Source organism: Bufo bufo, chromosome 6, assembly GCF_905171765.1.
Source record: "Bufo bufo chromosome 6, aBufBuf1.1, whole genome shotgun sequence".
Classification (NCBI taxonomy): Eukaryota; Metazoa; Chordata; class Amphibia; order Anura; family Bufonidae; genus Bufo; species Bufo bufo.
In genome coordinates, this window is record NC_053394.1 from 167,844,689 (window position 1) to 167,870,495 (window position 25,807).

General features: G+C 43.1%; 1 protein-coding gene across 2 annotated transcripts; it reads left to right on the plus strand.

The window, feature by feature from the left end:
* Positions 1-1,168: 1,168 nt before the first annotated feature.
* On the plus strand, positions 1,169-12,117 carry LOC121004121 (zinc finger protein OZF-like). 2 transcript variants are annotated; one of them, XM_040436248.1, is made up of 5 exons: positions 1,169-1,248; positions 7,352-7,552; positions 7,667-7,767; positions 7,842-7,947; positions 10,385-12,117. In XM_040436248.1, exons 2-5 carry the CDS (start codon positions 7,522-7,524, stop codon positions 11,485-11,487), a joined length of 1,341 nt encoding a protein of 446 aa, XP_040292182.1. In that variant the 5' UTR covers positions 1,169-1,248; positions 7,352-7,521; the 3' UTR covers positions 11,488-12,117. The 2 variants fall into 2 exon arrangements, with proteins under 2 accessions (XP_040292182.1, XP_040292183.1); XM_040436249.1 differs by having other exon boundaries at positions 1,187-1,221.
* The last annotated feature ends 13,690 nt before the right edge of the window (positions 12,118-25,807 follow it).

The window sequence follows — 25,807 nt, forward strand, 5'->3', positions numbered from 1 at the left end:
CTGCACCTATATCGAGAACGGAGCTCCCATTAATTTCTATGCTAGGCTATTTTTGCTGGCCCCATAGAAAATGAATGAAAATGAAGGAAGTGCAGCTGCGCATGCACAGTGCGCTTTCCTTCACTTGTGGGGCTCCGTTGTCGATATAGGTGCGGGACACAGTGGTGGGATAATCCTGGATATGCCCCCATTGTCCAAGATGAGACATGAGGATAGGTCATCCGTATCAGATTGGCAGGGGTCCGACACCCGGAACTCCAGCCTTTCAGCTATATGAGGAGACGGTAAGTGCAGCACACATGTGCGGTCGCCCTTTTCTCCGCTGTATGTCTATGGGACAGCAGCTGCGTGCGCCATCTCCCTGTACAGCTGATCGGCTGGGGTGCAGGGTGTCGGACCCCCACCGATCTGAAATTGACCTATCCTGAGAATAGGTCAATAGAAAAAAGCCTGGACAACCTCTTTAAAGGGATATTGCCATCTGTTAAGGCATATTGCTAGGATATGCCATATATGTCTGATACTGGTTCTCACCTCTGGGACTTGCTCCTGTCTCAAAAATGGGGCCTAAAATAAAGGGAAAGCAAGCCGCACATGTATGACCGCCCTCCAGTCCCGGTTATCGGAGTTCTGACCATAGTGAACTGCTGGATCGGCTATTTTCTTAGTCACATAACGGTGACCGAGGCACCGGTCACTCCATATAAACTCTATCGGACTGCAGGTGATGGCCAAGCCATGTACTCCGCTATCTCTCCTGAGCAGTTTAAAGGGGTTGTCCAGTTTTCAGATATTGATGACCTCACCATAGGTCATGAATATCAGATTGGTGGTGCCTGTTGGAAGGGCTGTGGAGCTATTTCCTACCTATCTTCTGAGGTTAGGGTATCAGTAAAGCAGTGGACAGGCTGAACTGCTGCTCCAGCTGCACAGGGGGGCACAGAAGTCCTGAGGTTGTGCCCCCACTGATACACTGTTACCCTCTATCCAGTGGACAGGTGCCTACTGGAACGCCTGAGCAGATACTGCCACAGTAATGAACACAGCCCCCCCTACTTGGAAGTGATTCGTCGCCGAGACCCCAGAGCCTGCACCACGTGGTTTCAGACGTCACCAGCTCGTGGAAAGGAAGGGACGGGAAACAGGACTTCAATTCCCGACATGCACCGTGGAGTCCCTGTCCTGGGGCGGTGACCTCATCACTGTGCGGTGCCCGGAGCGGTGAGTGGCCCTGGCTGACCTACCTAGGTATGTGACCGTGCACCTAGCGTCCTCCACTAATTACAGGCAGGTGACGGCAGCCTGTGCTCTCGGGATCGTCAGTGGTGACGTCACTGGGCAGCTGTTACATTGCTGTGTATTGCAGGGGGTTGTTACTTGGCATCAGTGTCATGTGTCAATTGCTAGACGTCATTATTCTGTTACTTTCCTATCCTAGTACCACTTCATTAAAGGGCTTGTGGTATTTATTATGGAAGCCACTTACTAATGTATTGTGACTGTCCATATTGCCTCCTTTGGCTTGATTCATTTTTCCATCGCATTATACACTGCTTGTTTCCAGGGGATATGGCCTCCGCTGCAGCACAGATACCAGGTGGCCATGTTTATGCGCACTCCTGTGTCCCGGCCACCAGAAAGGCCAGCGCTTTTTCCTATAGTGTGCAAGCATGACCACCTCTGCTGAATTGGAGGGTGGTCGTAACCATGGAAACTAGCCGTGTATAATGTGATGAAAAAATATATCAAACCAGCAAAGGAGGCAATATGAAAGTACATTAGTAGGTGCCTTGTTTTAGAGTTCATTGCTTAAAGAGGTTGTCTGCTTTTTTTAAAATTTTAGACCTATCCTCAGGATAGGTAATCAATATCAGATCGGTGGGGGTCTGACTCCCGGAGCCCCTGCCGATCAGAATGCAGTGCTCTGTTTACCTGCTAACTGCAGCAGTCAGCAGGTATAATTACAGCTCCGCCATCTCATTGGTCATAGGTCAATGGGACGGCATAGTTGTAATTACACCCGCCAGCCGCTGCAGTTGCGACAGCGAGCAGGTAAACAATGAAGAGAAGGCTGCGCTTTTATGAGTGCTGCTTTCTCTTCAAACAGCTGTTCACCAGGGTGCTGGGAGTCGACCCTTCCCCCTTCCGATCTGATATTGATGACCTATCCTGAAGATAGATTATCCATATAAACAGGCTGCACAACCCCCTTTAAAAAAACAATGGGCCGCTTCTTACTTCTTGTAGCACCTGCCTATCTCCAGTCTCGCACACAAAAGTCTATGGAGACAGGAGGAGGGACGAGGAGGCAGCTGCCGCAGAGTAAGTTATTTATTACCTCACTCTGAACAGTGTTGGAGGCTTATCTTACTAGATATAGTAGAGACTAAAGTACTGCAGTTGGTGTGTCTCTCATCCTCTCACGCGTGCAGCAGGCACCATATTTAACCATTGCTCCAGCACCGCACATGTATGGCACTGGTAGCGAAAGGGTTAAGGGGTTTTGTCATCAGGTACATCACAATAAAACGGTCTCACATGAGACTTGTGCTTGACAGTTGAACATAATGGTCTTGGTCCCTTGGTCTTGTGGCACCTAGGAGCCACAAGGGTGATGCTGTTGCACCTCAAAGTTCACAGGAGCATGTTCAAGGGCCTCCATTCATGTACAGCGCGTGCATAGAACAAGCTCCCGCAAGACTTCGTGGCCAGGAGTGAGTACGTCTTCACTGCCTGGCCTGTCAGTCAGTGGTGGGGTACTGGCTGGTATCTTGGTACCAAAGCCCACTTCGGCATCCTATTTTAAAATCTTTCTAAATATGCGGACATTCACTGAAATCTCGTGCAACTTTGGGCAAGACTAAGTTTGGCTACACAGAGCCAATACATTTTAAATGGGTTATCCAACGCCAAAAATGCCTTCCCCCCCCCCCCCACTCATGTATCTTAGCATGTACATGTTATATACAATACTTACTATAGCCTTACCTTGTTGAGACTAGAGTTTTTTTATGCTTAGAAAGCTAATACATACTACTGGTTTATTCACAGGTATGATTATAAAGAAACAAGTAATATGTATTAGCATGGCAAGTATAGAAAACCACTCTTGTCAATATGATAAGGCTGTAGCCTTGTGGTAAGTGATCTGTTTTGCATGTCGATGTTCCAGGTTTTCCTAAATGGCTATAGTTCTACTATATTGAGAATAGAGCTTTTCTATACTTGGAAAGATAATGCAAATTACTGGTGTCTTTATAATCATCTAAGGCTACTTTCACACTTGCGGCAGTGTGATCCGTCAAGCAGTTCCGTCGACAGAATTGCCTGCCGGATCCGCCAATCTGGATGTGACTGAAAGCATTTGTGAGACGCATCCGGATGCGGATCCGTCTCACAAATGCATTGCGAGAACGGATCCGTCTCTCCACGGACAGACGGATCCGTCTTGTATCTTTTTTCACGTTTTTACCGGTCTGCGCATGGACGGATCCGGTATTTTGAATGCCGGATCCGGCATTCAGGCAAGTCGTCAGTTTTTTTCGCCGGAGATAAAACTGTAGCATGCTGCGGTTTTATCTTTTGCCTGATCAGTCAAAAAGACTGAACTGAAGACATCCTGATGCATCCTGAACGGATTGCTCTCCATTCAGAATGCATGGGGATAAAACTGATCAGTTCTTTTCCGGTATAGAGCCCCTAGGACGGAACTCTACGCCGGAAAAGAAAAACGCTAGTGTGAAAGTACCCTTATGCCTGTTAGGCCTCTTGCACACAAATGTTTTTTTTTTTTTCATTCCGTTTTGTTTTTGCGGATTCCGTATGCGGAACCAATTATTTCAATGGTTCCGCAAAAAAAACGGAATGTACTCCGTATGCATTACGTTTCTGTATTTCCGTGTATCCGTTCCGCTGAAATATAGAACTTGTTCTATTATTGCCCGCAAATAACGATCCGTGGCTCCATTCAAGTCAATGGGTCTGCAAAAAATACGGAATGCATACAGAACACATCCATATGTCATCCGTTTTTGCGGATCCATGCCCACTTTGCCCATGTGTATACTGTTAAAACACATTACTGTACATTATATTAATGATTAAAAATGTTATGTTTCTGTTTGTGATCCGCAAACAACGGATCGCATACAGAAACCATACGGAGATTTTTTACGGAATGGAAACAAAAAACGGAACAACGGATCCGTTAAAAACGGACTGCAAAATACTGAAAAAGCCATACGGTCGTGTGCAAGAGGCCTTACTCTGATACCTCCACCCTGTGCCAGTCATTGCTCCAAGGATTCAGCCCCGCCCTCTGGTGCTCTAATGTGCTAATTTGCATATGAGTAAAAACAGATATCTCTGCAGCTGCTTAACATACAGACAAAAGAAATGTATAATTTTAATCAGCACAATCAACCTTATGAGGCAGTATGCCCCGGTTAAAATGGTTGATCATCCTGATTAAAATTATTACTTTTTGCATATCCACATCCCAAGACCCATAACCCATTTATGTTTCATTCTATGGATCTGTTTGAGGACATGATTTTTGTGGGATGACTTGTATTTTTTATTGATATCAATCTGGGGTACATAAAATTTTTTGATTCCCTTTTATTAAATGTTTTTGGTGATTTTTTTATTTTCTTTATTATTTAATAAAACTTTTTTTTAACCATTTACTAGTCCCACAAGGGGACTTTAACAGTCAGTCTTTTGATTGCTTCTATAATGCATTGTACAGCTTATGCTGTAGAATGTCAGTATAGCATTGCTAGTATAATGCAGTCACCATTAGGGTGCGCCAGAGAGGCGCAGCCTGATGGAAAACACTGCAGGCAGGCCTGAGGCCTTCATTAGGTCCCAGGCTCCTATGCACAGACATTGGCACCCCACAATCTCATTAATAGGGTGCCGATAGGAAATAGAGTGAATCCACTCCATGGTCACTATATACAGTCAGGTCCATAAATATTGGGACAGAATTCTAACATTTTTGGCTCTATACACCACCACAATGGATTTGAAATGAAACGAACAAGATGTGCTTTAACTGCAGACAGTCAGCTTTAATTTGAGGGTATTTACATCCAAATCAGGTGAACGGTGTAGGAATTACAACAGTTTGCATATGTGCCTCCCACTTGTTACGGAACCAAAAGTAATGGGACAGAATAATAATCATAAATCAAACTTTCACTTTTTAATACTTGGTTGCAAATCCTTTGCAGTAAATTACAGCCTGAAGTCTGGAACACATAGACATCACCAGACGCTGGGTTTCATCCCTGGTGATGCTCTGCCAGGCCTCTACTGCAACTGTCTTCAGTTCCTGCTTGTTCTTGGGGCATTTTCCCTTCAGTTTTGTCTTCAGCAAGTGAAATGCATGCTCAATCGGATTCAGGTCAGGTGATTGACTTGGCCATTGCATAACATTCCACTTCTTTCCTTTAAAAAGCTCTTTGGTTGCTTTTGCAGTATGATTTGGGTCATTGTCCATCTGCACCGTGAAGCACCGTCCAATGAATTCTGAAGCATTTGGCTGAATATGAGCAGATAATATTGCCCGAAAAACTTCAGAATTCATCCTGCTGCTTTTGTCAGCAGTCACATCATCAATAAATACAAGAGAACCAGTTCCATTGGCAGCCATACATGCCCAAGCCATGACACTACCACCACCATGCTTCACTGAGGTGGTATGCTTAGGATCATGAGCAGTTCCTTTCCTTCTCCATACTCTTCTCTTCCCATCATTCTGGTACAAGTTGATCTTGGTCTCATCTGTCCATAGGATGTTGTTCCAGAACTGTGAAGGCTTTTTTAGATGTCATTTGGCAAACTCTAATCTGGCCTTTCTGTTTTTGAGGCTCACCAATAGTTTACATCTTGTGGTGAACCCTCTGTATTCACTCTGGTGAAGTCTTCTCTTGATTGTTGACTTTGACACACATACACCTACCTCCTGGAGAGTGTTCTTGATCTGGCCAACTGTTGTGAAGGGTGTTTTCTTCACCAGGGAAATAATTCTTCGTCTCCACCACAGTTGTTTTCCGTGGTCTTCCGGGTCTTTTGGTGTTGCTGAGCTCACCGGTGCGTTCCTTCTTTTTAAGAATGTTCCAAACAGTTGTTTTGGCCACGCCTAATGTTTTTGCTATCTCTCTGATGGGTTTCTTTTGTTTTTTCAGCCTAATGATGGCTTGCTTCACTGATAACAAAAAATGTATGGTAGGACAGCACCACTTACTTGAAAACATTCAAGAGACTTTGCGGCGGTGCTCGTGGCGTCAGGTCTCGGCCTCAGAGACCCCCAATATACCAGCAAAGATGAAGAAGGTCACGGCACTCCAGAAGCAAATTCAATGTGTTTTAATCCACCAAATGTACAGCAGCAACGTTTCGACAACAGTCTTTTTCAAGCTACATACCATGTAGCTTGAAAAAGACTGTTGTCGAAACGTTGCTGCTGTACATTTGGTGGATTAAAACACATTGAATTTGCTTCTGGAGTGTCGTGACCTTCTTCATCTTTGCTGCTTGCTTCACTGATAGTGACAGCTCTTTGGATCTCATCTTAAGAGTTGACCGCAACAGATTCCAAATGCAAATAGCGCACTGAAAATGAACTCTGGATCTTTTATCTGCTCATTGTAATTGGGATAATGAGGGAATAACACCCACCTGGCCATGGCACAGCTGAGAAGCCAATTGTCCCATTACTTTTGGTCCCTTAACAAGTGGGAGGCACATATGCAAACTGTTGTAATTCCTGCACCGTTCACCTGATTTGGATGTAAATACCTTCAAATTAAAGCTGACAGTCTGCAGTTAAAGCACATCTTGTTAGTTTCATTTTATATCCATTGTGGTGGTGTATAGAGCCAAAAATGGTAGAATTGTGTTGATGTCCCAATATTTATGGCCCTGACTGTATACTGCAGCGTCTAAGGGGTTAAACTGCCTTGCTTCGCACTTCTGACGATCAGGGCTGTAGGAGCAGGAACCTCGCCTCTGCATAGAAGACTCGTGCAGTGCTTAGACTGGGCCACCTAAGGCCCCTTAGTGTCCACTGTAAAAAGGCTTAATGGTGGTCACTAAGGGGTTATGCAGCTTTCTTTAATACAGATTTTGGCAAGGAAAACACGCTGGCATGCTTGTCAAAAATCCACCATGAACATGCCCTAAATTTGTGGAACCTGTGTTTACTTGCTTACAAGGCATTTCAGGGATCCTTGCAAATCTCTCAAACATGACTAGAGAGGTGAAAGATTCTGGAAAAAGTGTTCTCCTCAAATCTCGTTCCTGTCTGTATACGTGGTATTAACCAGTGTTTTCTTCTACACAGGATTCTGCAGTGTTAAGATTCCTATAAATGTTTGACAAATGCCAAAGATGGATCTGGAGTAGAGCGTAAGATCTAGAGACTCCATGTGCAGCAACGATCAATGAGAACTAATAAGCACAAGACCTCTAAAACAAGTGTCAGACATTAGGATCTGTCCGAAACCATTATATATGGAGGACCAAAGTCTCCCCACGTCACCGGGTAAGAATAGGCATTTATTTTGAAGGTTGATCATCTTATGATGAGAGCCACAGTCTGGCTGCTATGGGCAACTGCTCTTCCCTCCATTGTGTTCACTGTGCCTGTTTCCTGTAGATGGATCTAGTAAGAGCAATACACCAGAGAGATGCGAGAGTCCTTATTATTCTGAGGATTGGTCAGAGGAAGATGAGGATGACGACCCACAAGATGAACAGGTACATCATTGAAATAGACATGCTGAAGAGTCCTTACATGAGACGTAGTGTAATCTTTTATGCTTCCGTTTTAGGCAGGTAACCTGGTTATTGTAAAGGTGGAAGAAACAGAGGGTGAAGAGGAGTATGCAAGAAGTGAAGTGCATTACAATGAGGATTACCTTACAGATATCAGCCAAGGTGAGATCTCACGACAGCCGCTTTAGGCCACTTTCTCGCAGTGTTTGGTGAGTAATTTCTGTCAGTGCTTATGAGCCAAAACCCGAGGCAGAGCCCATACAGAAATAAGACATAATGGCAACATTTGCACCTGTTCTGTATTTTTGACCTGCACCTGATTTTGTCTCCGAGTCACTGACAAAGCACTGGTCTAAGGCTTCATGCACACGAGTGCATGTATTTTGCAGTCTGCAAATTGCGGGTGCACAAAATACGGATGCCGACCATGTTGCATTTTATGCAGGCCCATTGACTTCAACGGATCCGTGGTCCACATTTTGAGGCCAGGTATAGGACATGTTCTATCCTTGCGCTTTCCACATCCGTATGGCCGTTCTGGAGAAAGATAGAATATGTCTGCAAAATGCAGACCACAGACCCATTGAAATCAATGGGTCCAAAAAAAAGTGAGGACGGCACACAGACCGCAACCAGTATTTTGTGGATCTGTGTTGTGTGGACCCCAGAACGGATATGGTCGTGTGCATGAGGCCTAATAATGAGGAGCTTCATTACTTGCAACAGGGGCGGCTAAGACCCAAACCTGACATTGATGGCATGTCTTAGCCAACCCCTTTAAATACATGGCTCATATGTCCTTAACCCTCTCGCTACTAACACCGTACATGTATTGCGATGGGTAAACATGGCGGTGGTTACCGGCAATAATGCTGATTGCGGTCATCAAAGCCTTTAGATGTCATGATCAAGTGTGATCACAGCATATAAACCTTGAAAAATCCGGAAACGCGCGCTTCAAGGTCATTATTGGCATCCCCTTGAGGGCAATGGGGATACCCAGCGTATTATAGCTGCAATTCTTATGTTGGCCAGCAGGTGGCAGGCCTTTCATAAATAATTAACATTTCACATATTACCATGCACCTGTATGGAACATGGTAATATTGAAAAAGGAGTTACAGCCAGCTCACCTTCCGATCCTGTTGACGGTGCACGGGGCGGACTCAAGCCAGTCCAGCAGTAAGTAGATGAAGTAGAAAAATGCTCCAGCACCAAAGGACGCTTTGTACAAAATCCCGTTCTTTATTGAATTTTTCACCAGAATACAGGTACAGACAGCGACAGTGGCACGGGGACCCACTGCTTCCCACGACCTACGCGTTTCGAACGGTGTCGTTCTTACTCATGGTCTCATGAGTAAGAACGACACCGTTCGAAACGCGTAGGTCGTGGGAAGCAGTGGGTCCCCGTGCCACTGTCGCTGTCTGTACCTGTATTCTGGTGAAAAATTCAATAAAGAACGGGATTTTGTACAAAGCGTCCTTTGGTGCTGGAGCATTTTTCTACTTCATCTACATGGTAATATTGAATAGAAAGAAAATTGAGTATTGTAGACTCCTAGACTGGCTACCAAAACATAAAAAAAAAAAGTATCAAAATTGCAGATTTGCCATTTTTTATCGCTTCTCTTACCCAAAAAATGTAATAACGTGATCAAAAAGTCACACACACTCCAAAATGGTATCAATAAAAACTACAGATCGTCCTCTGCAAAACAAATGAGTCCTCACACAGCTCAATAGACATAACTCTAAAAAAAAAGTTAGAGGTCAGAATATTGTGATGTAAAAAACAATATTTTTTTCAAAGTTTTAATTTATTTTTACAGTATTTAGACATATAAAACCTATACACATGAGGTATTGTTGTAATCGTACTGACCCAGCGAATGAAGGGCACAGGTCAGTTTTGCCGTCGTAGGGACAAAACCATTAAAACAGTGGAGGAATTTTTTATTTTTTTTTCCCCACTACATTGTATGCTATAATAAATGGTGGCATTACAAAGTACAACTTGTCCTGCATAAAACAACCCCTTATATGGATATGTGAATGAAAAAATAAAAAAGTTATGGATTTATGAAGATGGGGAAGAAAAATACAAACGAAAAAACCTCCGGTATCCAAAGGGATAATGTGCAACATCTGTCACCAGTTTTCTACTGCCCTCACTTTTCAATCCTAACAGCTCCAGCGCAGGCCAATGAGTCCCTGTATTCATGCGCTCACAGCTCTCCCTGCCCACCTGCCGCTGATTTCACATTTTTTTTTCCCCAACTGAATCAGTGGCAGGTGGGCAGGAAGAGCTATGAGCTCATGAATATTCCGGACGCGTCATTATGCACGAGAGCAGTTCAATACAAGATTTTGGTAAAATGGCTGGGTCAACAACTAAAGAAAGAGACCCAGCATTTTGTCACCATTATTTATTGCCCTTAGGACACCATAAAACTGGTGACAGATTCCCTTTAAGTGGTTGAACAGACAAAACTGGGAGTATGGTAACTAAGTTGGCTTGTTTAAGGGGTTTTATTGCTGAGGCGGTTCGCTTGTATGATGAAATTAACGGGTACTTCAAATTACCTTATTTTCAACAGATGGAGAAAGTAGTAGTAAGACCTCCGATTTTAAGACTGAAGAGAACGATGGAGATTACCCCAGTAGTCCAACTGATTACCCTAACCATGAAGATGTTTGCCCAGATACGAATGATGTTGCTGATACATTCTTTTCATGCACCGAATGTGGCAAGTGTTTTACCCAAAGAATAAATCTCATGAGACATCAGAAGATCCACAAAGGAGAGAAACCATTCCCATGTTCCATATGTGGGAAGTGCTTTACCAACAAGTCTGATGTGGTTCGGCACCAGAGAATTCATACTGGGGAACGGCCATTTCCATGTCTGGTATGTGGAAAGTCTTTTTCGCAGAAATCTGTTCTCATACAACATCAGAGAATTCACAATGGTGAAAAGCCGTTTTCGTGCTCTGAATGTGGCCGTTGTTTTACACAAAAATCTATTCTTATTAAACATCAGAAAGTTCACGCAGAAGAACGGCCATTTTCCTGTCCTGTGTGTGGGAAATTCTTCACAAAGAAATCTGTTCTTCTCGAGCATCAGCGCAGCCACTTCTCCGAGAATCCCTTCCCTTGTTTTGATTGTGGCCAGTTTTTTCTGGAAAAATCTGACCTTGAAGAACATCAGGTGATTCACAATAGTGAGAAGCCTTTTTCATGTTCTCAGTGCGATAAATACTTTAAATTCAAATCTGATCTAGTGCGACATGAGAGAATCCACACTGGGGAGAAGCCATTTTCCTGCACGGAATGTGGGAAGTGTTTCTCTCAGAAGTCTGATGTTGTCATACACCAGAGAATTCATAAAGGAGAGAAGCCTTTCCTGTGCATAGAGTGTGGAAAATCCTTCACACAGAAGTCTGTCCTCCTCAATCATCAGATTATGCACACAGGACAGAAGCCCTTTTCCTGCACCGAATGTGGCAAGTTTTTCACTCGGAAATCCAATCTCATTAAACATCAGTCCATGCATACGGGGGTTAAGCCATTTTCATGTTTGGACTGTGGTAAAAGCTTTACGCGAAGATCTCGTTTCCTCAAACATCAGGAGAATCACAGAAAGCCTGACGAGAGCCAGATACAAGAACTCTTGTATGACAAGACCGAAATTCATCAATAGCAACCTGGGACCTACGCTGATATGTCTTCCACTCAGTGTTTCTTGGCATCCTCAATATGAGGATGTATTCTTCTGGCAGACCAGAAACCTGCTAAACTGAACTTTCTGCCTTTTCCGCAATCAAACAGATTGACTTTTGAAGGAATTAACAAAAATTATCCAGTCCTCCAAACCTTGACGCACACTAAAATGTTCTGATTGTCAGGATTGGCCCACAGAAGTCTTGTGATCTTTGTCAAATTTATTGTATGATGTTTGGAAAGATGTCTACACCGTTGACTCAATGGAATTGTAGTGTTTATCTATGTCAATATCTATTTCATGTTAAATTAAGTATACTGATTGTTTTACCAGTCCTATAGGTGACTTCTACGCAATGATCATGAGGGGAATTTTTTTTTAACTCTGTTTTGCGCGAGCCAGAGTTGACTTAATTTATCAAGCATTGCATGTTGTATGATATATTTGGTGCATCTTTACAAATAATACATGTCTAAAGATGATACCTCATGTTTTATGCCACTCATTGCCCAAGTTTGCCCGTTTTTTGCACTTAGTTGACAAATCTGGTGTACACCTAATTATCGGTAATATGGCTACCCACACCTACTTTTCGACCCAGAGGGGCATAAAATGACAAATATAAAGATTTGTGTCAGAGTTCGTGGCCTTTTTTACCGCAGAAAATCGATGCGTAAGTTTCTCCCCAAAAGGTTTTGTCCCAGCACAAATCCAACCATAAATTTCCTCCCAAATGTTTTGGGCTTCTGCATAACCAGTATCCATATACCTGCACCACTGGTTATCACAGAGAACCATAAAACAGGTGGTTTTGTGAAAAAGTTAAACATAGAAACTATATAAATCCACAAAATATATGTAATTGTACTGACCTACAGAATAAAGTCAAAGGGCATCTGTCAGCAGATTTGTACCTATGAAACTGGCTGACCTGTGGTATGTGCACTTGGCAGCTGTGTTGGTCGCATGTTCATATGTGTCACATTGCTGAGAAAAATTATGTTTTAATATATGCAAATGAGCCTCTAGGAGCAACAGGGGCGTTGTCGTTACACCTAGAGGCCCTGCTCGCTCTGTAAGGGCTCGTGCACAACCGTGTTTTTTGTCCACAACCCATTCACTTCATTGGGGCTGCAAAAGATGCAAACAGCACACCGTGTGCTATCTGTATGTCCGTTCCTCAGCTCCACAAGAAAATAGAACATGTCCAATTTTTGTCTGTTATGCTAACAAGGATAGGACATTTCTACAGAGAGTGGGATGTTCCGTTCTGCAAAATGAGCCCCACATCCTACCCACTTTGATGGACAGGGCCAGACAGTGAAAACATCATAATGTCCTGTCCATCAAAGTGGGACGGGTGCGGCAGTTACAATGAGTGCAGAACCTCTAGGTGTAACGGCAACGCCTCTTTTCCTCCTAGAGGTTCATTTTGCATATATTAAAACATTTTTCTCAGCAATGTGGACACATATGAACATGGGACCAACACAGATGCCTACAGGTCAGCCAGTTTCAGAGGTACAAATCTGCTGATAGATGCCCTTTAACATCATTTATACTAGATGGTGAGCAATTTCCAAAATGTCCCAAAATCAGTAGAATTGCTGGGTTTATTTCCACCTGTCCGCAATAAAAAAACGTTTTGCAATAAATTATATGTAACCCAAAATCCAGATGGGTGTTACCAGTTAGTTGGAGATGTGTCCCTGCAATATTACACTATTCAGTCACTGGATAGTGTCAGGGACACACCTCCATCTGCTTTTAGTAACTGCCAGCATCCCCTTTGTAATATCAATTCTGGAGCATCTATTCTTATGACTCTATGATGTGCTTTATTATTCCTGCTGGAAATGAATTGCTAGCAATTTGCAATAAAGGTCCAGATGGGTGTTGCCAGTTAGAGGTGTGTCCCCACACAGTGACTGGATAGTGTCACGCTATGCAGAGACACACCTCCAACTGGTAACTCCCATCTGGACCTTCACTGCAAACTGCTAGCAATTTATTTCTAGCAGAAATAATAAAGCACATAATAGAGTCATAAGAATAGATGCTCCACAATTGCTATTACAAAGGAGATGCTAGTAGTTGCTAAACAGATATGCCAGAAGAGGTTACAGGTCCTCATTAAAGGGTTTTTAAACATAAAAAATATTAAAAACCCTCAAAATGGTGTGTGTTATTTATTAATCATTGAGTTGATTTACAGAATTTTCCGTTTTGATTGCAGTGGCTGTTCTGAGCATTGACAGAAAATATTGTTTTACAGAGAGTAATAGATGCTTTAAACAAACTTCCAGCAGATGTGGTTGGAAAATCTATGGTAAGTGAATTTAAACATGCATGGGACAAACAGATCTATCCTAAGAGAGCAATAAAGGTAAATCTAAGGGCAGTCTAGATGGACCATGTGGACTTTTTTTGCCACCATTCTTCTATGTTTCTATGTAACAATGCATGTTATGTAGACTGATTACAAGAGCCAACCCTCTTGGACAGATTGTTACTGATGACATACCATACAGTTGGGGAGTGAAATTTAAGAAAGGACCCACACGATCACTTTATTGTAAGTTATTTCTATATGAAATACACACAGCCAGAGTGTTGGTCCACTATTGGATAACAACACACAGCCAGTTTTCAAATGGCAAGTGCAATAACTCCTTCCCAACCTTCTGCATACATGTACGGCGGAAGTTGGGTCTTTAAACATGGCACCTGGTCAAAAGCTAAGCAGGCCACCATAGCTGCCGAATTTCTGCCGTCTTAAACAGCAGACACCTGGGGCTAATGTCTGTGATTGGTAATAGCGCTGCGCAGAGACTTTAACCCTACGATGCCGTGGTCAATTGTGACAGCAGTATCTGAGAGTGCTTTCCCATGGAGGGGGGCAGAGATCGGGGGAGCCATTCATTCGTGGTGGTAGCCTTGAGCCTTCTAAAGACTCTCTGAGGCCATCATGATAGTTCCTATAGGAAAATAAAAAACTCCCATAGACTAATAGTAATCCATTGCAGTTTGTGGAAAATGTTACCTAACTACTGCATGTTCAATTCCCCTAAGGGGACCTAACTCTTAGGATGCCGGAGGTTTTTTCATTTTCCTTCCCTATCTTCCTTGAGCCAAAACCTTTTTATTTCCGGTCACATAGCTGTATGAGGGCTTATTTTTTTGCGGGACAAGTTGTACTTTCTAATGCCACCTTTTATTATGGCATACAATGTAGTGGGAAGCAGTAAAAAAAATTCAGTTTGTTCCCACAGTGTTCTGTTTGCGTCAGAACTGACCCATGCCCTTTATTCTCTGGGTCAGTACGATTACAACGATACCCGATCTGTATAGTTTTTTTTTATGTCTAAATAGTGTAAAAATAAATTTAAACTTTGAAAAAAAAAAATATTTTTTTTTTTACATCACCATATTCTGACCCCCATAACTTCTTTATAGGTATATCTACTGAGCTGTGTGGGGGCTCATTTTTTTGCAGAATAATCTGTAATTTTTATTGATACCATTTTGGAGAGGGTGTGACTTTTTGATCATATTTTATTAAATTTTTTGGGTAAGAGAAGTAATGAAAAAATGGCAAGTTGGCCATTTGACCTTTTTTCTGTTATGCCATACGCAGTATTGGAAAAATATTTTGATATTTTAATAGTATGAGTGTTTTCGGTCGCGGTGATACTCATGATATTTTTTGTTATTTAGGTATTCTACGGAAAAGGGGGTAATTTAAACTTTTATATATATTTCTTTCTTTTATTCATTTTGAACACTCTCATGGATTTTTTAAATCTAGTTATTGAATCAGAATTGCTAATTTCTTATGTTGGCGCTTTAATGCCCTGAGCCTCTTCAGCGAGGCTCAGCATATTAAAATCAATATCCGGCATCAACACTTGCCGCAGTGAGGGTTTTTTACCCTTTAGATGCCGTGATCTCACTTGATCCCGGCATCTAAAGACTTTAATTACCGCAATCAGCATTATTTTGGGTGAAAGAGCTGACTTTCTCTGTTCAGTATGCATTCCAGGGATGAGAGAGTCTGTAGAACCAGATCCACATGTGCTAACAGAATATTCTGCAGCAGCTGTCAGGATGCCTTTGAGATGAAGGATGCTGGAAACCTTGATCATTATTTTGGTAAATATTCTGGGAGCAGAGGATGGACTGAAAGATGGGGCTTAAAACTGTAAATGACAAATGTGGCCTTTGAACCTATGTGGGTCTAGAGCAGGGGTGGAGAACCTTTTTGCTGCTGAGGGCCATTTGGATATTTGTAACATCGTTCGCGGGCCATACAACATTCCAGCGCGCTATATTCTCAGGGATAACAGAAATGCGTCAACGGAGGGTTAATACACGTCTTGCAGGACAAATACTACTTTTATGTTTATAATTAACCAAACTGGTTTGGCACTAGCAGACAGAATTTGCGTTTCAATGGAAAAAATCCAGAGCGCTGTATTCTTGCAGCACGCAATGGCGCCTGCTAGATATAGTTCTTTATTTGGTTTTAATGGCAGCCAAGCTCATCCCAGAGGAGTCCAGAGAGGGGTTCACCCAGCTTTCAGTCTCCTGCCACTGTCCCTCAGTCCCGCAGTTAGAGCGGGATATCACCAGAGGTGATTTGATGACTAGTGATGAGTGGCAGAGGCTATATTCGAATTTGCGATAATTCGCGAATATTCGTCATATATTCGCGAAGCTGCTAGCAGTTTCCTGAGACTGGAGAAAATGGTTGGCACGGCAGAACATTAAAAATGGCTTCATATGCAGTTAGAGTGCTCCAATATATTTGCAATTGCGCTAATCTGCACTAATGATGCGAATATTTTGGCACAATACGTGACACTTCACATTTTAGCAGGTCTGCATGTATGTATGGACAGCAGAACCTATCACACTACCTAAAACACTGCACTGCAACAGCTACACTATATCAGGATATAACCTACACTGACTATCTCCCACTAACTATCTGTATTAAAGGGGTTATCCGACTTAAATAAATCTATTCTAATTGCATTTATTGTAGACCAGTGAAAGATTCTTAAAATCACTTTCATCACCTATCTATCACTGTTTGGCCAGTTCAGTTCAGGGTCATGTTACACCTGACGTCAGTAAGCCTGCTCTGCTCTGCTGATGACGTTTCGTTTACAAGCTTCTCCCTGCTTGAGGGAGTGTCCAGGCTGTGTAAACGAGACGTCAGAGCCTCTGTGCCCTCCCCCCTCCAGCTCTCCTCACACTGCCCGGCTCTGCTCTGCTGCTTTGTTTACAGCCGTCTCCCTGCTTGAGGGAGTGTCCAGGCTGTGTAAACGAAACGCCAGAGCCTCTGGTGCCCTCCCCCCTCCAGCTCTCCTCACACTGCCCGGCTCTGCTCTGCTGATGATGTTTTGTTTACAGCCGTCTCCCTGCTTGAGGGAGTGGCCAGGCTCTGTAAACGAGACGTCAGAGCCTCTGGTGCCCTCCCCCCTCCAGCTCTTGTCACTGCCTCGGCTCTGCTATGCGATCGCTCATGTGCAGTACATACCAGAGCCGAGGTGATCTCTTCTCCTGCAGCACAGGGTATGTTTGTCCCTCCTGCATTCACTGGGGCTAGAGGTGGCAGTTTGTAAACGTTCCCCTCTGCATCTGGGGATTGTTATTACAGCCCTGGTTCCCCCCCCCCCCCCCCACACTAGTACACATTGAACACCCCCTGGGAAATATAAATAAATTATTGGCCATCATCATTATTCAGCTATATAAAATCCTTATCTGCCACCAATATATGTATTTATCTAAGCAATATCAATATTGAATATATATTTGAATAATATAGATATTGCTTAGATACATATAATGCTAATTATATTTTCACACTAGCGGCAGGACGTATCCGACAGGCTGTTCACCCTGTCGGATCCGCCCTGCCGCTATTTGACGGTGCCGCTGGACGGATCCGTTATTGCAATTCATTTCTAGACGGACCCGCACCTGGATGCAAATGCTGTCACTTGTCACACTGATCTGCGGATCCAGCAGGCACGCAGCTCCGACGACGGAGCTGCCGTGCGGATCCGGCGTTGCAAAACAACTGAAGGACGGATCCGCCCTTCCGGTCTGCGCATGCGAAGAACATGAAAAATGTGAAAAAGACTGACAGAGGGATCCGTCCATCCGCATGACAAGCGGATAGACGGATCCTTTATTACAATGCATTTCTAGACGGATCCACACCTGGATCCGTCTACAAATGCTGTCACTTGTCACACTGATCGGCGCATCCAGCAGGCACGCAGCTCCGACGACGGAGCTGCCTTGCGGATCCGGCGTTGCAAAACAACTGAAGGACGGATCCGCCCTTCCGGTCTGCGCATGCGCAGAACATCAAAACTGTGAAAAAGACTGCAAGAGGGATCCGTCCATCGACATGGCAAGCGGATAGACGGATCCGTTATTGCAATGCATTTCTAGACGGATCCGCACCTGGATCCGTCTACAAATGCTGTCAGTTGTCACACTGATTGGCGGATCCGGCGGGCAGCTCCGATGATGGAACTGCCTGCCGGATCACACTAACGCTAGTGTGAAAGTACCATAAAAAGTCGAAAATCCAGGACTTTTAGTCAAGTGGCCGCTCGCTGTGCACTGCCGTGCTGCGCCATAGCTCCTCCACCGTCCCCTTTATAGTCAAGGGGGACAGAGCGGCAGTCCAGCGGCACGGCAAAATAGCGGCTGGCCGGATCCGACAGGGTGAACAGCCTGTTGGATCGATCCTGCCTCTAGTGTGAAAGTACCCTTAGGCTCCATTCACACATCCGCAAATGGGTCCGCATTTGTTCTGCAATTTTGCGGAACGGGTGCGGACCCATTCATTTTCTATGGTGACGGAATTTGGAATTAGTGCAAATACGTCCTCCTTGATATACTGTAATGACAGAAAATTTTTAGACTAGAAACAAAACCAAACATGAAGGAAATGTATGTAAAATAACATAACTTACACTGTGCAGCTGCAATGTGACAGGGAGGTCTTCTGCCCTGTGTGTATTTTTTATTTATTTTTTTGCAAAGTGCAGAGCAGGGTGAAGGAAAGGTCAGGTTGTTCACGCCCAGAAATATTCATGAGGCAGAGCTCAGGCTTTGTTGTTATACGCCCCCTCAGCATGTACTGCAGCATGTAAACAAAGCAATGACAGGACCATGAAAAGGTGCAAATATGGGTTTTAACTTGATGAAATCAAGCTTAACCAAATTATATGTATATCCTGATGGATTTTAAGTGTTTTTTTATTTATTTTTATTAACTCGGCTAACCCCTTTAACATAGCGCATATATATATGCCATCTAACTATCTATCTAATGTAGTGTGGAAAGCACAGAGCACAGAAATGACACTGCTGTCTCTTTCAGAACTTTAAAAAACGAGAAAATGGCTGCTGAGGAGGTTCTTATATAGTAAAGGGTAGGCAACTTTCCTATTGGTTGTTAGGGATGTTGCTAAGCTCAGACAAAGACATTGCAACCTTCTCATTGGCCCACAAGCAAGAAGGGAGTTTACTGATAAAAAAAAATCTAGAATATGTGAAATTACGATATATATATCACTATATTCTAAATATTTGCAAATTCTCGAAGTGCCGATATTCGCGATTAATATTCGCCCCCAACACTATTGATGACTTCTGTCATCATATCACATCTTGCAGCATTACCTGCTTCTAGTTGGCGGATGGCCGAGTAGGAACATCGCTTCTACAAACGTCGCGAGAAGTGATTTGATGACAGAAGTCATCACAACACTTCTCACGGTAATATTAGTTTATAGCTAGCATCAGTGAATGCTCTGGCAGGGAGTGGGGGCCATATGAAATGATCCCGCGGTCCATATTCCCCACCCCTGGTCTAGAGAGACCTAAGAAAAGACTTGTTTATGTAAGAGGATTGAGACTAGGCCTAGTTGACATTGCTTTGGAGGATGTTTTTTGTTTACCATGAAGCGATGAGGAAGGAGGGAGACTAACTCTATTCTGTAGCCATTTCAAATGGTGTTGTGTACTCTAAGCTGGGAGAAAATATTTTAACCTGCTGTCTACCTGAAGCCTGGCATCATTGTGAAGCACAGTGTGTAATGTCTAGGTTAAAGAGAACACCTTTCCCCTTAGATATTTGCTTCTTAACTGTACCTTCCTTTCTTTTCTGATCTTGTCTGATTTTCCTTTGATTGTGAAAGGAACATCTCTGAATATAGTATTTAGTCTCAGAAGGACATCTTTTCTTTTTATCAGAGGCTGTATCGAAAATATCAAGAGCCAGAGTCCATTTCTCTCACAGGGAATAGAACATAATTAGTTCTTCGAGCTTTTGTCACCAGACCGAGATCATAGCCAAACAGCTCAATGGGTAGCATTAGACAGGACAAAGGACCAGGCTGAGGGTCTTACTAAATCTACCGAGGCATCAGCTAGAAAATTTGAAGCTTTTTTAAGCATGGGGACATGTGAGAGATGGGCTTTATTTCTCTTTAGCGCCACACAAAGAAGATGAGAATCGCATGAATTGCGACTACATTTTGGCGTCCCTGGGTGGGCAGACAGCTTGCGTAATTTCCGATTCAAATACACAAGAGGACTTGCGCAAAACCATCAGACGAGGTCACAAGCTGCAGAAAAAGGTAAGAAAGCTTTATTTCTTACAAAACCTTCTCTGAGCCTTTTGCCCAAGTAGATTCTCAAGAGTTGAATTGGTGTTATCGCGATAGAAGGGTTCAAATTATAGCTAATCTGTCCTTTAGAACGAAAGAACCCATTTGAGTATACCTTCTTTGTGTGGCTTATCATGTGGTAGGACATGCTGGAACTAAGCGGAAACTGGTAGATAGCTGAGTCGGATATCTGTGACATAGAATTGGGTCCCAGCCAAGCTCTGATGATTGAGTCTTGGACCAAGCTCCGACGAGAGTTTGAAGACTCATGAGTAGTGACCAGGTGTCCTCATGAGTAAGTAGGATTAACATCAATTCGATTGGAAGTTATTAAGATTGTGTATCCCTACGGAGGTGAATTGGACCAAGGGTCTTAACCAAAGGAATTGTGGGCTCGGTGGTGATTAGATATTGTTTGATCTTCGTGCAACTGCTCTAAGCTAGCGGGTTCGATAGTAATCAGATACATTTTGATCTGTGTGTAACCACAAAAAGGGGGCAATTCTAATTTTATAGGATATAGTGAGGAGATGTTAACAGCTGCTCAGCAAATGCAGGAGAGGAAAAGTTGAAAGCATTTTGTCATATTAAGTAGCAGAGATTTCCGGTATTATCCGGAAATACGTAGTATTGCGTAAGAGTTCCCCCTAGAGGCTGCATATCGAAACTAAAGTTTCAGTTATTCAGTTAAAATCGTTCATGTGTGCAATTGATATGCCAGAAATCGGTAGATTAAATAAAGGATTGTGGAAAGTGTATTGAAGGAAAAGATATGTTGATTAAAGGGTAATAGGCTTGTGCACGCTGAGTTATGGTAAAAATTGTTTATGGAAGTGACTGTTATAAAGTTTAAGCAAGATTGGGGATTTTGAATCCCATATAGAACAAAGAACAAAAACCATGTGGCATTCCATCCCCCTTTCTCAAAATCTGCTGAAACCCAAACTGGTTAATCTGTGTTTTGTAGTATCACAGTAACTTTTCCTGTTCTCCCTCTTGAATGTGCTCCTCCAGAGGGAAACCCTGCCATCGTGTATTCTGCTCCTTTCCATGTGCTCTTACTGAAACCCCCTCCTCAGAAATTCAACCTCCCTCTTTATATGGGGGTGGGGGGAGGGGGGCTGGTAATTGGTAATGCATCTGCAGACTGTGAAGATACTAACGTGTGTTATCTATAGATCTTCCAGATAGGGCTCCAGCATTGGATTAGATACAATGATGTCTGCAATTAACATTTCCCAATTGTATGTTCCACTAGTTTAAAATGTGCCTGCAGAGATTATTCCTATGATGCCAAGTGGAAGTATCTCTGAGGAATCCAGTCAATCTAAGGTTGCACCCATTGAAGATCATTCAGTCTGGGAGGAAGCATTTAGGTGATTAGCCTGTCACATTGTCTAAATATGCATCAGGACAGAACAGAGAGTGTGGAGAAAGTTTTCACTAGACTCCAGGAAAGTTGGGTGGATTTGGGTTTTTGAGCTTACCTTAGATATGCATGAGAAAATCCTAAGTGCTGCCTTTGTGGATGGTCTTAAAGGGGTTCTGCACTTTGTTTTAACTGATGATCTATCCTCTGGATAGATCATCAGCTTCTGATCGGCGGGGGCCTTCTCACTGTTTCTCACCGCAGGCCCACTGACGTCACGACTAGTATCAACTAGCGTGGGCGGGGCTAAGCTCCATTCAAGGGAACAGAGCTTAGCCGCGCCCACACTAGTTGATACTAGTTGTGACGTCAGTGGTAAACAGTGAGAAGGCCGCGGCGCTGCTGCCTTCTCAAACAGCTGATCGGCTGGGGTCCCGGGTGTCGGACCCCTGCCGATCAGAAGCTGATGATCTATCCAGAGGATAGATCATCAGTTAAAACAAAGTGCAAAACCCCTTTAAGGATCATCTGGAAAGGTCTAGTGTTGGCTAGGCCTGAGTAAAGTTCATTTTGTCCCTCCATGTTGTTAAAGTTGAATTGAACAAAGGCCTAAGGCAGGCTTGGCTGACTATCAGTCCTCCCCACTAGAGGGGGGAAGGAAGACTATGTATGTACTTGCCCACTTCCTCATCCGTCGGAGGAGCTACAAATGTTCAGCACTTCAAGTGCAACGCCCATAGGGAATTAACAACCCAGAATCAAATGCTGGATCCCTATTATCTATACAATCCTTAGGATCTAATTCCATTGCCTCATAGCAAACATGTTCCATGATCTCTCATGGCTAAGGTTAGTATCACATGTGTAGGAGTAGATAGTAATGCAGTTCCTACTCCTCTCAACAATTAATCACCGTCTTAAAGGTGTGCAAAATTAGATCTGACTACTCTGCTGCATCTGGAAGGGGTAGTAGTAGTAGCAGTGCCTTCTGGGAGTAGTAGTGCTTTCCCACCTCTATAAATAAAAATTCAATGCTGTTCCTAATTAATCTGATGTTGTCAAGAAAGAACCACTCCCTCCAGCAATGTTAGTGCAGGAGACAGAGCTGAAGACATTCGCTGAGGTTTCTAAGATGGCTGAGGGTAAGACTGCTAACATCAATATTAATCCAGGTATGCCTTCGGTATCACTCATTATTATGGTCTAATCTGGTGAAGCAGAGATTTTGTTTGATCCATGGGTAAGCCCACCAATAATGAATGCTGAGTGTATGAAAGATGTTTGATGCCCTGATGCTGCCTGAGAAGGTAAAGGCTAAACTATTACCTGAAGTCTACGCTAAGTGGAAATCTGTGTGATACAGGATGGCTTAGGGCCAGTGGACTTCCAAAAAGTTTGTCTTTTTCAGATACAGGTTACAGAGACTGAAAGGAAACATCAAAGGAAAAAGGTAGAAGTGATGATTGAGAATGAACTCTGGAGGGTTGTTAAGAAACTCTTCCTTTAGAGGGCACTCTACCTAAAGAGGATGGATTTAGAACATGGGCAAATCAAGAGAGAGAAGGTGTGATTGGGTTCTGTGGTGGATGGCTCCTGGGTTCAACAATGCTGCCACTAGGTTAGTTGAAGGTGAATGCTGTAATAATAATGGGAGAACTATGGGAGTTCCAGGAAGGCATATGTCAAGGTCATCTTACCCATTTCAGAGACTGTGGATTGACTACATTCAGAACAAAGGTGGAAAAGTATGAATGTGTCTGTATTGATCTCTTTCCAGGATACTCGTCGATTTGGCCTGTAGCAAAGGCTATAGCTAAAAGATACTGACTGGGGTGAGAGTAGCTACCCCTGGGGCTTTTCTCCATCCAGTACACCCCTAACCGGAAGATAGGCCTAAGTCCTTATGAAGTACTCTTTGGAAATGCCCCTAGATTAGGTCTCTATTTCCCCAACAGCTCCAGAAGCAGCACAGTAGTTTTCAAATTATGTTGTCCGTTGCACAAATTGATTGTCTAATCTGTGTATTTCCAAGTTTTAGTTGTTTTTCTAGAATCCAGACTGTATAGAAGCGATTCATTCTTTACAATCAGGAGATTGGGTAGTGGTGAAACGAGAGACATGTGGAAAGTCCTAGAGCTACGGTTTAAAGATCTACATCAAGTCCTGATAACTGCCGCCACTGCTGCGAATTGGAAGGAGAAACTGATTGGATCTACGTGTCGAATTGTAATCAAGTGCCAGGACTATAAGAGCCATAATGTTTTTGCATGTCGTATTGTTTGTTTCATATTGTACAAAGGGGAAATCACAGTCAAAACAAATTCCAACTGTGTTATATTATTAAGATGAGTCAGGAACAACTATGGCTACTTTCACACTCGCGTTCGGTGCGGATCCGTCTTGTATCTGCACAGACTGCTCCGCATCAATAATGCAAACGCTTGTATCCGTTAATAACGAATTTTAGTGACCGTCTAATAAACGCAACGGAGACCAAACACAGCCAAATTGATGCATTCTGAACGGAACCTTATCCATTCAGAATGCGTTGGTCTGAACTGATCCGTTTTGGGCCGCTTGTGAGATCCCTGAAACGGGCGCATTTAGCCAAGGTGCCTGCTCAATGATTTCAGCAGGCATCGGGTTCCGATCACCGCCCGCCGGGCGGCGGTGATCGGAAATACACATGACGTACCGGTACGTCATGTGTCCTTAAGTACCAGGGCAACATGCCGTACCGGTACGTCATGTGTCCTGAAGAGGTTAAGACTGTAATAAATGTGGTTTGACGGTAGCAGTTTATCCGTCAGTAAGCGGCTTTACAAAAGTCGCACATCTTTACGCATGTTCCAATAAAAAGTCGCATAAGATAAGCATGGTCCCCACTGGAGTAAAAAATTGCGCAATTTTTTTGCGACTTTTTAAATAGTTGTAATAGTAAATCTGTCTAGAGATTCATTTACATAAGAAAACACGCCTACTTTCAGAAAACTGGCGAGCATAGCGCAGAGCCAAAAAAAGTCGCAAATTTTTGCGCAGTTTTAGCGATTGTGCAACAATATGTGACTTTTTCACTCCATTATTCTGACTTGAGCTAATGATAAATCTTGCCCAATGAGTGTAATCCTCTGTTCCTGTCCATTAGAAATCCTATCCAACAGGATTCGGGGATATATGTTTTAGGAGCATGTGTAAGTGACAAAGATCCCCTAGGCAAATTTAGAATGTTGGTGAGGGAAAAACATTAAAGTTCAGTTGCATCTGTGGCTCCTACATCCTTACCTATAATTGCCATTAAATATTTGGCCAATTTAAAAATATCAAGACAAACTGGCCTTAGAGACTGGATTTTATACAGGAAACACGCCTACTTTCAGAAAACTGGCGAGCATAGCGCAGAGCCAAAAAAAGTCGCAAATTTTTTGCGCAGTTTTAGCGATTGTGCAACAATTGTGCAAAAATTTGCGACTTTTTTTGGCTCTGCGCTATGCTCGCCAGTTTTCTGAAAGTAGGCGTGTTTTCTTATGTAAATGAATCTCTAGACAGATTTACTATTACAACTATTTAAAAAGTCGCAAAAAAATTGCGCAATTTTTTACTCCAGTGGGGACCATGCTTAACTTTTTATTGGAACATGCGTAAAGATGTGCGACTTTTGTAAAGCCGCTTACTGACGGATAAACTGCTACCGTCAAACCACATTTATTACAGTTTTATTACATTTGGTGTTTTCCCTCCAGGATATTGTTCTTACTTAATTCAGCTGAATGAGACAAGTAACATAGAAACATAGAATATGTAGGCAGATAAGAACCATTTGGCCCATCTAGTCTGCCCAATATACTGAATACTATGAATAGCCCTTGGCCCCATCTTATCTGAAGGATGGCCTTATGCCTATCCCATGCATGCTTAAACTCCTTCACTGTATTTGCAGCTACCACCTCTGCAGGAAGGCTATTCCATGCATCCACTACTCAGTAAAGTAATACTTCCTGATATTACTTTTAAACCTGTGCCCCTCTAATTTAAAACTATGTCCTCTTGTAGCAGCATTTCTTCTTTTAGATATTCTCTCCTCTTTTACCTTTGTTGATTCCCTTTATGTATTTAAAAGTTTCTATCATATCCCCTCTGTCTCGTCTTTCTTCCAAGCTATACATGCAGTGGCGTCTCTAGCTTTCAAATTTTGGGGGGGCAGACTGGGGGCCAGGACAAAAGTAGGGGG